Source organism: Sminthopsis crassicaudata, chromosome 3 (assembly GCF_048593235.1).
Source record: "Sminthopsis crassicaudata isolate SCR6 chromosome 3, ASM4859323v1, whole genome shotgun sequence".
Lineage (NCBI taxonomy): Eukaryota > Metazoa > Chordata > Mammalia > Dasyuromorphia > Dasyuridae > Sminthopsis > Sminthopsis crassicaudata.
This window is the reverse complement of record NC_133619.1, coordinates 169,539,542-169,554,649: the sequence shown is the minus strand read 5'-3', so window position 1 is coordinate 169,554,649 and position 15,108 is coordinate 169,539,542. Positions and strand designations below refer to the sequence as shown.

Below are 15,108 nucleotides of genomic sequence, written 5' to 3'. Positions count from 1 at the left end.
GTCCATCATTGATCAACTGGAACTGAGTTAGATCTTCTTTATGTTGAAGATATCCACTTCAATCAGAATATATCTTCATCTAGTCAGATGGTATTTTTTAAGAGGCATGTCAAGTCCAAGATGTTTTTCTTAAAATTTTTTTTTAGAGATCTAGTTCTAGAACAGTATATGTCTAATTTCAGTATCACTTCAGTTGTCATTAAAGATAGTCCTTGGGGAAAAAAAAAATTAAGCTTTTGTATAACACTATGGCTCCAATTAATTTTAACTTCCCTTTGGAGTACCATAATACATCTGGAAAACAGTAAATTAATTTAGTAGATACCTCTTTATACTTTTAAGTGTACAGATATCAAGATCATCTTTAGAATAATTATAAATGTTTTTAAATTGAAATAACTAAGTGCTTTACTTTTGGAAATGAAATGTATTCTATGAGACTTGTTAAGCCAAAGCTTTGTTAAGCATATATTGAACACCTGCCATCTTGGGAAGGGGGGAGGAGGAGGAAGAGGGGATAATTTGGAACAGAAGGCTTTGCAAGGGTCCGTGTTGAAAAACTACCCATGCATATGTTTTGTAGATTAAAAGCTTTAATAAAAAACAAATTTTGTAAAGATGAGTCAATCTTTAAATTGCTTTTTGCTCTGTTATCAGAATCTAATCCAAAAGGGGCCTTTGTTTTCTTAACACTAAGTTCTAAGTTGGAATATATTTTCATGACAATATTTCTGTTTTAGAGAAGTTATTAAGCTTGGATACAGAATCATTATATAAGAAACACATAACATATTACAGAAAGTTATAGGAACATTTTTGTGACTTTTTAAGAGGGAAAAAATGGCATTTTAAGAGAGAAGTGGGTAGAAGAAAGATTACTGGACTGGAGTCAGGAATGTGCCAAAGTTGTGGTTTCACCTGTGCTACATCTTTTGGTAGTCTTAGGCAATACATTTCACTTCTTTGGGCCCCAGTTGTCGCATTTAAAAAAAAAAATTAAGTTGAAAAGGAGAATTAGATTAGGTGGTTGCAAAGGTACAACATTTTACAACTTTGATTACTCATTTCAAGCTGTCATTTTTTTATCCATCATAAAATAACATTTGAAAATAACTGCAGAAGTAACTTAAAAATAAAATATGAGATGATTTTACCTGGTTTATTTTAAACCATTACAGTGATTTTTAAAAGTGCATATTAATCCACTTAAAAGAAAAAAGCCCAAAGAAATAGGAATCTTTAGTATGACCAATAAGTATTTGTTGTTGTCTCTAGACTTCTGAGGTATTAAAGATTATAAGCCTCTGTGACATAATTAAGAATTGAGATTATAAATTATACCTGCAGTTTAATTTTTAAAAATTATAAAACCTCTGTCAAAACACTTAGATAATGTAGTTAACTTAAAAGAAGAAAAAACTACGTGTTTAATAAATACTTAATTTTGTGCCCAGTCCTGTGGGATACAAAAGATACGGTCTTTTCCAAAGAAATTTGGAAGCTAATTGGGAAGACAGTACTTACAAGTAAAGCAATTAGTGAATAAGATAGTATTCCCAATTAATTACATGCTGATATAATAAAGTGCTAAGATATGTACATATTAAGGGCAAAGAGTTTAAAAGTAACATAGAAGAATTAGGTAAGTGTGATGTGTATAGATTGCCAAATTAATAATAGCTGACATTTTAAAGTTTAAAGAGTGCACGGTCTGTATATTAATTTCTTTGAGCCTCATAGCTCAATGAATTGGTACCACAGATAGTCATTATTTCATATATCTTATGTACGTACATAAGAAAACTGAAGTTAACTTTACCTAGCATGAGAGATGGAATTTGAAACTTAGGTCTTTCTGACTCCCAAGTCCAAATTCTCTTTCCACTATACCATACTGCCTTCTACTCAATCCAAGAGGACAAAACAATAAGACTAACAATAGATTTTATTGAATGTTATAAATAAATAATGAACTGGGAAGTTATCATAGAAATAACAGAAAATATTTTACATTTAGTGATACAAACTATATTATCACCAATCTGTACTTCTGGAGTACTAATGCTATCTGTTTGCCTTTTAGTTGGGGAAATTTAAATCTTCTAAAGAAAAAATTTAACCCTTATTTCCTGATTTTTGGCTCATAGAGCCCATTCATTTTGATTAATTTTCTTTTAAATGTACAAGTAATTTAGGAACCAGCAAAATTCTTATTTAATTCTATTAATTCTTTTCTTATCTTCTTAAAAGTTTAATTTTGTAAGAAATGAATGATTTAAGCTTTCTAATTTGACTAACTTAATTTTATTATCAAAAATAATGGCTAATGTTATTTTTTATGAAAACAATGTAATGACATGTCCTTTCCCTTTGAGGGAGAAAAAAGGCTATAGGAAAATAGTTCAACATTTACCATTCTGCTCTCAATCTTAGTGAATTTTTTCTTCCTGGTAATAAATATATTAGTACTGTTTTCTTTCAGATATTAAATTTCACTTTTAAAAGACCTGGGAATTACCATACCAGGCTAATTTATGACCCATCTAGCCTAAGATTTTGTTTAAGCATTGACAGATATTTTGTAAGATGGTGTTTCCTTGTGTCAATTTGACAACTCAAAGATTGCTTCAAATAGGTTTTGTTTAATGAGCTTTATTAAATTGTTTAAATCTGTATTTTTAACATAACTTTTTAGGACATATGTTCTAAGGTCTTTCTATGCCAGATAGTAATATTTCCCTTTTTCTTCTAAATTTGTATGTCCTCAGGTTTTAGTGGGGTGTGGCACTGCATTCTTGTATTTCTGGATCTTGGGAGCAAGCCAATGTTTACAATATTTATAGACTTTTTTACACAATTTTTCCAAGCTGGAATTTTAATCTTTTTAATATTAACTCATACATTGCCTTTCTTACATTCTTAGTCATATTGCCCATCTTTCAGCCTTTCCTAAGTCCAGTGTATTATTATTTTGAAGTACAGTCAAGGACTTCATTTTGTATAATTCCCTTTGTACCATACAATTCACCAGGATATTCTGACATTACTTCATTTTTTTTTTGCTTATCTAATTCATACCTTGAATTTAGATGTTAAATTTTAGAATAATATTCATCAGATTTTATAATCGTTAGTGAAATTGTCAGTGATCGTAGGCATGTGAAACTTGTTTTCATTTGTAAACCTTACCATGAAATTGGAAATTTTTAAGTTGATTTTTTTTTTCTGTAGAATTCTTATTTATGCCTTTTCATTTTTATACTTGAACAAATCTGAAAAGGTGAGATTCCTCTAAAGCATTTGATTTTGGTATTTATAAAACTTTGATACTTAAATTTGATCTCAGGGTTTTCTGATGTAATCTCATATTTGAGGAGAATTTTCAATTTTTAGTTATTGGAATAATTTCTTAAAAGTTTGACAAAGGAATAATATAAATTTTATGGTCTTCTATGCACATGAAATTGTTTTGTTATTGGATCTTTGGCTTTAGGATATTTGGTCTCAAGATATTTCTCATTTTTATTAGTGACTCTAGGAAATGATTTTAGATGGAAAGACTTTAAAATTTATCTAAAACATTTCAAGTTGTAGTACTTACTCTTTGATCTTTTTAATTGTCACTACCATGAAGTGGGTAGATATGGAAATTATGTTTTGTTTCGTTTTTTACTTATTAGATAATTCTCTAATTGACCCTTCAGCTAATTAATTTTTGCTTTTTTTTTTTAACCTCCTACAAGGCAATACATATTCTCATATTCCAGGCAAACTTCAATATAGAATAGTTTTGTCCTTAAATTTTCATTTGATATAAACTGCCTGACTGCTATTTTAAAATGATTTTTTTTTCTCAAAAGTCATCTTATCGAGACCTTTGTTTTTGCTTAATATTTCAATCTGAACTGTCATTATTAGATAATTTTACCTTTTAGTGTTTTGAAGAAGCATCAAAGTCTTGATTTTTTTAAGTAATACATGTATTTTCTATCATAGAAAAATTATGAGTAAGCAGACTTTCCAAAGATAATTCTCACCATCTAAGCTAGATTAGGTTTCTAAATGATACATAAGGATATTTAAATAATTAGTATATCTAATTTCAGTATCAAGGTAATGCCCCTACTTTCCACTTATAGTGTCACATATTTTTAATAAAATCTGTTATGAGTAGACCTAAACTTTATCAATAATGCTTTTCCATTAGACAGAATAGTAATTGTTATATGAATGCCATGGACAATTACTAGTACATGTTTGTTTTGATTATATAATTAACTTTTTACTCAAGATAGAATATTGGATTATTAAATAAGTATAGGCAGATGATGGAATTCAGAATTCAAGCTTAGTCTGAAGTTAGTATAAAGTTTTGATTCTTCAGATTAAGCATTTTATTACGCTGTTTATGTTAAATAGGAATATAACTTTTTAAAGGGAGTTTAGAATATTGATTTCTTTTGTCTTCATACACTGTCTTCCAGATCTTGCTTAGAAACCAGATATATGAGAGCAAAAGTTAGTTAAAGAACTAAGATGATTTACTTATTCTTTAACGAAAATTTGCTTTAAATTTGTATAGTCTTTATCTGTCTCTCTCATATCACCTTCAGATAGTTAGTCAGTAAGAACAGCAGGAGCAGCAACCAAGTTAAACTGTTAATGGAATGTAATTCAGTTTCTTTGTATCATGCAGCTTAAGAAATGCCAGTGGCCTGACAGCAGCAGACATTGCACAAACCCAGGGTTTTCAAGAATGTGCCCAGTTTCTCTTAAACCTCCAGAATTGTCATCTGAATCGTTTTTATACTAATGGCACCTTAAATGGGGTTCATCAGAATGCATTTCCTAATCATGGTAGTGGTGGGACAAATCGAAAGCGATCCTTTGAAGATGTCGAGTCTGCTGGAATAAAGAAGGCTAGAACTGAAGGTGAGACTGCTTTAGAGGTGGGGAAGAAACTAGTTTTAATGAACATATTTTCTTTTTGCATATTTTACTTATTTCAGCCATAAAGGCAAAAAGCTCTCTGGGAGCTTTACAGACAAGGAGATCATGCACCAAGAAACACTCATTTGTTTACCTTCAAGTTTTCTTCTATGTAGCTGTGAAGACTGGCCTCTTATGAAAAGGTGGGATAAGAGAGAGAGATCAATTTTAACGTTCTCAAAACATGATGAAGAACCATTGTTAATGTAATCTTGCTACCCTTCAAGTTTACTGGGCATTGTGACATAGATAATTAGAAACATTTTCTGTCTTGTACTTGTATTTGAAATATAACTATTAAAAAATTCTGCCATTGTGCCTGATTTATTTGTTTTTTTGACTTAACTGAGTTTTTTGGGAAAGAATTTCTGATAGTGTGGTAATATGGCCATTTTGAGATCCTTAGGTATACAAATACATAAATGGATCTGATCTGTTTGTGGCACACTGTGTGTCATTAACATAGTTTTTATTTATAAGGTAAATAAACTAATCTCAGTTGTGAGTAGCCTTTTTCTCTGATAAATTGTTCTTCTCTATTCTTTAGGTAAACTATGCAAGCATTTTATTTTTCTTAATTTTCCATTGTAAACTTCCCTTTTTAGTATTTTTGTATGTGCTGTCCTTCTCTGAAAAAGATTTGGTTCCAATGTATTTTAGCCTACATGAAATGGTATCTATAAGATAGTGACTTTTTTTAAAATCATAAATTAAGCATAAACTTATTAGCCAAGATAAAAAATTACCACAATTAGAAAGGAAATAGCTGATAATTCGATAATAGAATAAGAATTCAGAAATATGGAATATGGAAAATCAGAAAGAAATAAAATTCTGCAAATAATTAACAATTCTTTGGGGCAACTAGATGGCTCAGTGAATAGAGAACTGGCCCCTAAGTCAGGAGGACCTGAATTCAAGTCTAGTCTCAGGCACTTAAGTTACTAGCTGTATGACCCTGGACAAGTGACTTAACCTCAATTGCTTTAACAAAAAAAAGTAAATGGAATATCTGTGTTCTTTGCTGTTAGATTGATATGAATTACCTAGCGTGGTGATATTGTTCTAAAAACTAATGACACTTCAAATTTCATTTATGGAATCTATGCATTGGGAAGCAAACCTGCATATTTGTTCCAGGTGACAATTTGGAGAGGACATTAATTGGGTGGAAAGGATTTACATAATCCCAATATTTTAACTGGAGTCATATATAAAAAATAGAAAGATGATTTAATATCAAGTTCCATTTAGGGCACTAATCTATAAATCATATAGTGTAGATCTTGAGTAAACTTTTTTGTCCCTTCCTTTGGCATAATACAAGAGAACAGAACCAGTATCAAAGAATGTTGGTTTGCAGAAAGAAACCAACAGGATCATCACTCTTCACTTATATTATTGACATACTAGAGGCGCGGCTAGGTGGCGCAGTAGATAGAGCACCAGCTCTGAATCAAATCTAGCCTCAGACACTTAACCCTTCCTAGCTGTGTGAGCCTGGGCAAGTCATTTAACCCCAATTACCTCAGCCAAAAAAAAAAAAAAAAAGAAAGACATGGTAGTTAGCCTCCCTGCATCCAGCCTGTCCCATTCCTTCTTATACTTGACTTCCAAATGGATATTCCTAAAGCATATATCTCACCATGGTACTTCCTACTTAGGGATTTTCCTTGATTTTCTATTGCTTCCAGGAAAAAATATATTTTTTTCCTCTAACATAAAGACCTTAATAATCTGAATCTGTTTCTAGATTGATTTGTATCTATGTGTATATTTGTTTTTGCAACATGGAATGGTAGCGATGCAAGCTCAATCAGGAAGATCTGGTTTAAAGTCCTGTTTGTAATACATATTTTCTTTGTGACCCTGGGCAAGTCACTTAACTTCCCTCTGCCCCAAGCAACCTTGTAAGACTGTCAGTTTCAGAAGAATTGATGGTCTACCTTTGTAAAGGGAGTTTCTGAAGAAACATGCCAAGAGTTCCCTACACCAATGAATCTGAATTCGAATATTCAAATGACAAGAAATAATTTACTTAATTGTGTATATGTTTCTCTCCACTAGAATGTCCGTTCTTTGAAGATAAAAATAAATGTTTATTAACTAGTGAATTGAACAAAAAAAAGTTATGATTATGAGTTCTCTGACAAAGGGTTAATTTTGTAAAGGGGAAATTCTGCATCAGTAGAAGTTTGGATTACCTGATTTCTAAGTTCTTTATTCCTTAGACTTAGTGATTCTTAAAAATCTACTTTAAGTATGGCATGGATTGTCACTAACAAATTTATTTAAAAATTTTAATCATTTAAAAATTAATGAGATTTTGACTGCTTATCCTAAGCCTTTTAAAAGTATAGGAGAAATGGCTAGTTAGGTTGTAAATAAATCTTTATTGTAATTCATCTAGGAGATTACTGTGAAATAGGTTTTGTATAGCTCAATTGTCATTTAAACAGCTTGAATTTAAGAATCCTTAACTATTTTCTCATTAGTATTTGAAGGGTCACTTAGTATTGTAGATTAAATTAGTGAACTGGATTCCAACTATTTTCTGAGTTATAGGAGTTTTCTCCCACAAAACAAAACAAAAGAAAAATTACTTAAGTTCTACCCATTTTAATTCTTATTTTTTGTAGCCTAGGTCTCTCATGTACAAAATTCTCATATCCAAGTGACAGGTTTTTAAAGATAGATATTCTAGATGTTAAAATCTATATTAGATTCAATAGGTGGGATGGTAATGGCAAAGATAGTTTCCTAATTTTTTTTTTTAATATATAAAGGGCCCATATCCAACCAATATGTTAGTTTTCCTCAATTCCCTAGGAATTGTAGGAGATGGAGAAGCAGGGTGTTCCCTGGTATATTCTGATGTATTCTATGACTTATTGGGGGCCTGATCTCAAAGATAATGGTCTTTATTCTGTAGCTAGAATGTGGAAAATGGAGCTTATTCCTTTTTTGAGGTTAATATTGACTCGTGTTAGGCCCAGTGGCAAAACAGTGGTACTTAGATATTTGAAATGGACCAAATAGCAATTACATATATGTGTGCATAAGTGAAAAGGTCCTTTCTTGAACCAAGCTGCCACGTATTCCAATTCTACTACAGAGAGCACAACTCCCTTGGACTGGTCAAATTGTTTGAATCCCAAATGTAAGCTTGCCAAAAAGGTTATTTTTATGGAGAACTCACACAAGGCAAACCCTCACAGGATGACCAGAAAAAGTGATGTAAGGGCATTCGAGGTCTCAAGAAAATCTGTTTATAATACAGGAAACACTGGCACAGGACCGCTTAGCCTGGTGTGGCCTCATGAGAAGGTGTGACGCTCTATGAGCAAAGCAGAATTGAATTAACTCAGAAGAAATATGAGATGCACAGTTAAAAGCATCCGACTCAAATGTTCATTCTGAGCTTTTAGTGGTTGATCAGCCACAGTTGGACACTGTAATCCAACTCTGTCATAGTGAGATCATTTTGATCTTTGAGACTGGACAACAACCATTCTTGCAAGCAGTCATTTGATCATTCACAAAAGAGTAGCATATATACTCAGAACACTTATTAAGTGCTTCATTGTATTTACAGAAACATTAAATAATTATATCATGTATATGGTCAACAGTCGCAAATCAGATATGAAAAAAAAAAGGTACCAATCATAATTTGGCCTTAAGCTATATTACTTGGTTAAAAGTAGTCTGATACAGTTTTCACTTGGAGAAATCCTGTTTGTTTTTTTCCTAATGTTTTCTAGAATTCTTTATGGTTAATATGTGCTAGAATCCTTATTCTTGTTTTGTCTTTTATTGTTTGATCTCAACTATATTTCTTTTTTCTTATGACAACTAATTTTTTAATTTTTATTTTAGTACCTTAAGTGTGTATGTGTTCTCCAATGATAGCTTGGGGTGTGGTTCTTCATTTTTTTTTCTTGGTAAAATACTCAAGCCTTGATTTATATAGATTTATTGCTACAACATAATTTTTAAAATAAAAAAATTTTGAGTTGAATGATTTAATACCAAATTGTAGCGATGTTAAACATGCAGTAGAACAAGTTTCTAAAATGGATTTCAAGTTAAGATAGAATTTAAATGTGTTTTATTCCTATTTTTAGCTTTTTGAGGTATATTTTGAGTTCCTAGTTTCTCCTCTAATTCTGATCTCTCCATTTTTATGAATGGATTTTAAAAATTATGTCTCTTCAGGTTAAGTTGACCAAGTCTTTCAAGAATAACTAATTTTAGGAAACATTCAAACACATATGAAAAGTCTACTATGGAGAAGAGGAATCAAAGTAGTTTACATAGGAAACACTTATCAAGTTCAGAAATATTATCAGCTATAGAAGGATTATTATATACCTTAAGAAAGTATCAATGTAGAGATCTACTTCTAATCCCCTCATATTACAGATGAGGACAGTGAGGTTCAGAGGAATTAGAAGATTCCTCCCAAATACCGAAATCAGTGTGAAGAAGCAAAACAAAGATGGATCCCAGGCCTAATTAACTCCTGAGTTAAATTGCTCCTTTGGGAGTCTTTAAAATGACCTAAGAAAAATGTTCATATCAAAGTAATTTTTACAGCACTCAGACTTCAGAGGGCATTTAGTCCAATGTATATTTTATGGGAAAGGTATTTCTTAGTATTTTTTTTAAAAGAGCTATTTCTGGATGAATATAAACTGTAAATGAATCAGGACCCAGGTTTTGTATAGCACCTTAGCAAAAGTTCAACTTGATAAGAATTTGGCCAAGCATCTTAAGTGACCTGAGAAACACCTGTGATTTTGTCATATTTAATGTCTCATTGTAAATACTGTAGAACTTCAGTTTCAGATCTTTAATCTCCATTTTTCCCCGTGAAGACTTAATTTCTCTAATTTTAAAAGGTGAGTTTTTATATTGTAGATATGAAATTCAAATAACTGCTTTGAATAGACTACTTTGTAATAGTCCAAAAGACTTATGCTTGTTCCAAATTCATTTATGTAATATGATACACATATAATTCATATTATGCAATGCAATATTACTGTTGCTTGTTTTCTTTATCCGTTAACTTTAGTTTTCTGTTTACTTGAAATTTCCTAGATTTGCAGCAGCTCTGTAATTTTCTTTCAATGGAATCAGTTATAGAGGAAAAGGAAATATTGGGCTTTTACTGTGTATATAGATGTACAAAATGGAACTTAAAGATATTCAAAAAAATTAAGAATTTTAGCTGAAATAAGCCAAATATTTTTCCAAAATTTGTTTATGCCATCACAGTTCTTTTCCAATATAATATAACTGAAACATTTGCTTTAATTTGTCATTTGAATATGTAAGGATGAAAATCATGGTTATGTTTTTCTGTCATTTTCAAGTTACTTCTCATTCTTAATTCATTCAAATGAACTGTTATCCAAGTTGATAATTACATACTAAATATAAAAGCTCCTATGTCACTTGCCAAGAATAAATAAAATTTATATTTATGTTTATGAAGAAATTGATTTTGAGTTATTCTAACATAAATGGATAGAGAATAGTCATGCTAAAGAAAGTAATACACTTAAGCTATAATAAATATTCAAACAGCCAAGTTTGTACTTCAAACAAGTACAAGTATTTTTAATACTTATTAGAATGAGATTTTGTTTAGGATGCTCTCAAATAGTGATCCCTTTTTCCTCCATTATATAAATACTTGCCATTTTGCTTGTAAGATGTAAATAAAGAGGAATCTGGGCTAAACAACTAACTTTTGAGGAGATAACTTTTTTTTTAGCAGTAGCATATTTGTCTATCGACATATTTTGAGTTATTTGGGTTATCGCAAAATGTCCTATTTTACTACAGGATAAAGTTCAGGGGCATTTCAGATAAGTTACTCTTACTTGCAATTTAATTTTATTCAACTATTTTCCTTTTAAATATGATCTACTTACCTGGGTGCTTCAAATGGTTTGAAGATGAAAATATCTTTTCCACTTTTTGATATTTTGCCTTATTGACTAGGAACTTAGGACATCCAAAAGACAGATGAACCCTCTTCATATAGAATTCAGAATTCTATAGAACAAATTTTAATTCTACTGAGTAGGTGGATTTCAAAGAAACTGCTGCAAAAATTTAAAAATATATTTTTTAAAATTGGTCAGTTTCTTTATATCTTTGAAAAATAGTTTCTTGCCCCAGTTGAATGCCATTCGCAGAATTTTGAAAAACCAGACTTCAGTTATATACAAAGTCATAAATGTTACAGTGATGTATATCAAACCAAGAAGGAACACCTTATTATGATAGGGGAAATAAAGTAGTTTTCTTTAAATATGAAATTATTAGCCTTTTCAGGTATTTTTTCTGCTGTTTTATTTGGTCAATATGTCTTCAATTTTAGGTAGTTAATCAGTCTTATATCCAAGTTAATGGCTGCTTACAAAATAATTGATACTTCTAGTTCATTATTTTTATAAGTACAATGTTGATCTTAAAAAAAATTCTTTTAACTTTTTCTAGAGGCAGATTTCATTTAAGCAGGATAAAAACAATTCACCTAGCCAATCTCGTTTAATAAAAAAGGTTGAAAGTTAACTTTATGAACCAACAATTTTTTTCCTTGAAGGCATAGGTGCTTTTATTTGTCTTTTTTGTATCTAGTGCCTCTATCAGTCTTGGGCACATAGTGTATGTATGTGCTTAATGCTTGTTTATTTGTTGATATTTAGGTGGCTTAAACTTAAGGATTTATAGAATTTTCAGTGCTTTTATTCTGTTTTATAGAATCTCAGTGCACTACTACTTATGTTGAAATCCCTCACCGTGAAAATAAAAAAAAAAAAAAAAACCATGGGGGGGGGGGAAACTTCCTTTTAGAATATGTTGATTTTAATGCACAAACAGGACATAAGATGGATATAATTTTTTAAATAAAAATTTATTGTAGTGGAATAAGAATAGTGATAATTGTGCAATTTTGGAAATATCTTTGAAAGCAATCTTTAAAACTTTTGTGTCTGATTTTATGTGAATGTGCTTATTGGTTCCAAAGAGCAGCAAGGAATGTGTATTCCATTGTAAAGTATGATTTAGAAACATTAATTTCAGACAAACATTGATCTGGCAAAATAGATTGGGTTCTTTTGTACTTTATATGTAAAGTCTTGTAATAAATATTCTGATAATTAGTATGAATTACAAAATGCTTCCCTCACAACATAGTAACAATATACAAAAAGATAAATGATCATATGAATCTCCTATTGTCCAACTATGGCATATATTTTATAAGTCTCAGGAGGCTTATTTCCTTGTCAAAATTGAAAATAATTCAAAGATTGAAAGCTCCTTTCCCAAATATGTTTTTTTTTTTTTTTTTTTTTTAATTTTTTTATTTTATTTTATAATTATAACATTTTTTGACAGTACATATGCATGGGTAATTTTTTTTACAACGTTATCCCTTGCACTTACTTCTATTCAGATTTTTTCCCTTCCTCCCCCAACCCCCTCCCCCTGATGGCAAGCAGTCTTATATATGTTAAATATATTACAGTATAATTTAGATACAATATATGTGTGTAGAACCGAATTTTTTGTTGCACAGGAAGAATTGGATTCAGAAGGTAAAAATAACAGTTTACATTCATTTCCCAGTCCTTTTCTGGATGTAGCTGGTTCTGTCCATCATTAATCAATTGGAATTGGATTAGCTCTTCTCTATGTTGAAGAAATCCACTTCCATCAGCATACATCCTCGTACAGTATCATTGTTGAAGTGTATAATGATCTTCTGGTTCTGCTCGTTTCACTCAGCATCAGTTGATGTAAGTCTCTCCAAGCCTCTCTGTATTTCTCCTGTTGGTCATTTCTTATAGAACAGTAATATTCCATAACATTCATATACCATAGTTTACCCAACCATTCTCCAATTGATGGACATCCATTCATCTTCCAGCTTCTAGCCACTATGAAAAGGGCTGCCACAAACATTTTGGCACATACAGGACCCTTTCCCTTCTCTAGTAGTTCCTTGGGGTATAAGCCCAGTAGTAGTATGGCTGGGTCAAAGGGTATGCACATTTTAATAACTTTTTGGGCATAATTCCAGATTGCTCTCCAGAATGGTTGGATTCTTTCACAACTCCACCAACAATGCATCAGTGTCCCAGTTTTCCCACAGCCCCTCCAACATTCATCGTTATTTGTTCCTGTCATTTTAGCCAATCTGACAGGTGTGTAATGATACCTCAGAGTTGTCTTAATTTGCATTTCTCTGATCAATAGTGATTTGGAACACTCTTTCATATGAGTGGAAATAGTTTTAATTTCATCATCTGAAAATTGTCTGTTCATATCCTTTGACCATTTATCAATTGGAGAATGGCTTGATTTCTTATAAATTAAAGTCAGTTCTCTGTATATTTTGGAGATGAGGCCTTTATCAGAACCTTTAACTGTAAAAATTTTTTCCCAATTTGTTACTTCCCTTCTAATCTTGTTTGCATTAGTTTTGTTTGTGCAGAAACTTTTTAATTTGGTGTAATCAAAATGTTCTATTTTGTGATCAATAATGGTCTCTAGTTCTCCCTTGGACACAAACTCCTTCCTCCTCCACAAGTCTGAGAGGTAAACCATCCCATGTTCCTCCAATTTATTTATGATTTCGTTCTTTATGCCTAAATCTTGGACCCATTTTGATCTAATCTTAGTATGTGGTGTTAAATGTGGGTCCATGCCTAGTTTCTGCCATACTAATTTCCAGTTTTCCCAGCAGTTTTTGTCAAATAATGAATTCTTATCCCAAAATTGGGGATCTTTGGGTTTGTCAAAGATTAGATTGCTATTTTTATTCACTATCTTGTCCTGTGAACCTAACCTATGCCACTGATCAACTAGTCTATTTCTTAGCCAATACCAAATGGTTTTGGTGACTGTTGCTTTATAATATAGCTTTAAATCAGGTACACTTAGACCACCTTCCTCTGACTTTTTTTTCATTAGTTCCCTTGCAATTCTCGACCTTTTATTCTTCCATATGAATTTTGTTGTTATTTTTTCTAGGTCATTAAAATAGTTTCTTGGGAGTCTGATTGGTATAGCACTAAATAAATAGATTAGTTTGGGGAGTATTGTCATCTTTATTATATTCGCTCGGCCTATCCAAGAACATTGAATGTCTTTCCAATTATTTAAATCTGACTTTATTTTTGTGGCAAGTGTTTTGTAATTTTTCTCATATAATTCCTGACTCTCCTTTGGTAGATATATTCCCAAATATTTGATACTATCGACTGTTATTTTGAATGGAATTTCTCTTTGTATCTCTTGCTGTTGGATTGTGTTGGTAATGTATAAAAATCCTGAGGATTTATGTGGATTTATTTTGTATCCTGCGACTTTGCTAAAATTCTGAATTATTTCTAATAGCTTTTTAGCAGAGTCTTTGGGGTTCTCTAAGTATACCATCATGTCATCTGCGAAAAGTGACAATTTGATTTCTTCATTTCCTACTCTAATTCCTTGGATCTCTTTCTCGGCTCTTATTGCCAAGGCTAGAGTTTCTAGTACTATATTGAATAGTAATGGTGATAGTGGGCAACCTTGTTTCACTCCTGATCTTACAGGGAAAGGTTCTAGTTTATCACCATTACATATGATGTTTACTGAAGGTTTTAAATATATGCTCCTTATTATTTTAAGGAATAGTCCATTTATTCCTATACTCTCAAGCGTTTTTAGTAGGAATGGATGTTGGATTTTATCAAATGCCTTTTCTGCATCTATTGAGATGATCATATGGTTTTTATTAATTTGATTATTAATATGGTCAATTATACTAATAGTTTTCCTAATATTAAACCAGCCCTGCATTCCTGGTATAAATCCCACTTGGTCATAGTGTATTATCCTGGGGATGATTTTCTGAAGTCTATTTGCTAATATCTTATTTAAGATTTTAGCATCAATATTCATTAAGGAAATTGGTCTATAGTTTTCTTTCTCAGTTTTCGATCTACCTGGTTTAGGTATCAGTACCATGTCTGTGTCATAGAAGGAATTTGGTAGGACTCCTTCAATCCCTATTTTTTCAAATAGTTTACATAGCATTGGAGTTAGTTG

At 31.3% G+C, this 15,108-nt stretch overlaps 1 protein-coding gene across 1 annotated transcript in view; it reads left to right on the top strand.

Annotated features, from left to right (window-relative positions):
* ANKRD10 (ankyrin repeat domain 10) overlaps nucleotides 1–15,108 on the top strand; it is a 55,858-nt gene that overhangs the window by 23,110 nt on the left and 17,640 nt on the right. The window contains exon 4 of the mRNA XM_074299546.1: nucleotides 4,697–4,932. Within this exon, the coding sequence (XP_074155647.1) occupies nucleotides 4,697–4,932 (236 nt within the window). The remainder of the gene's footprint in view (nucleotides 1–4,696; nucleotides 4,933–15,108) is intronic.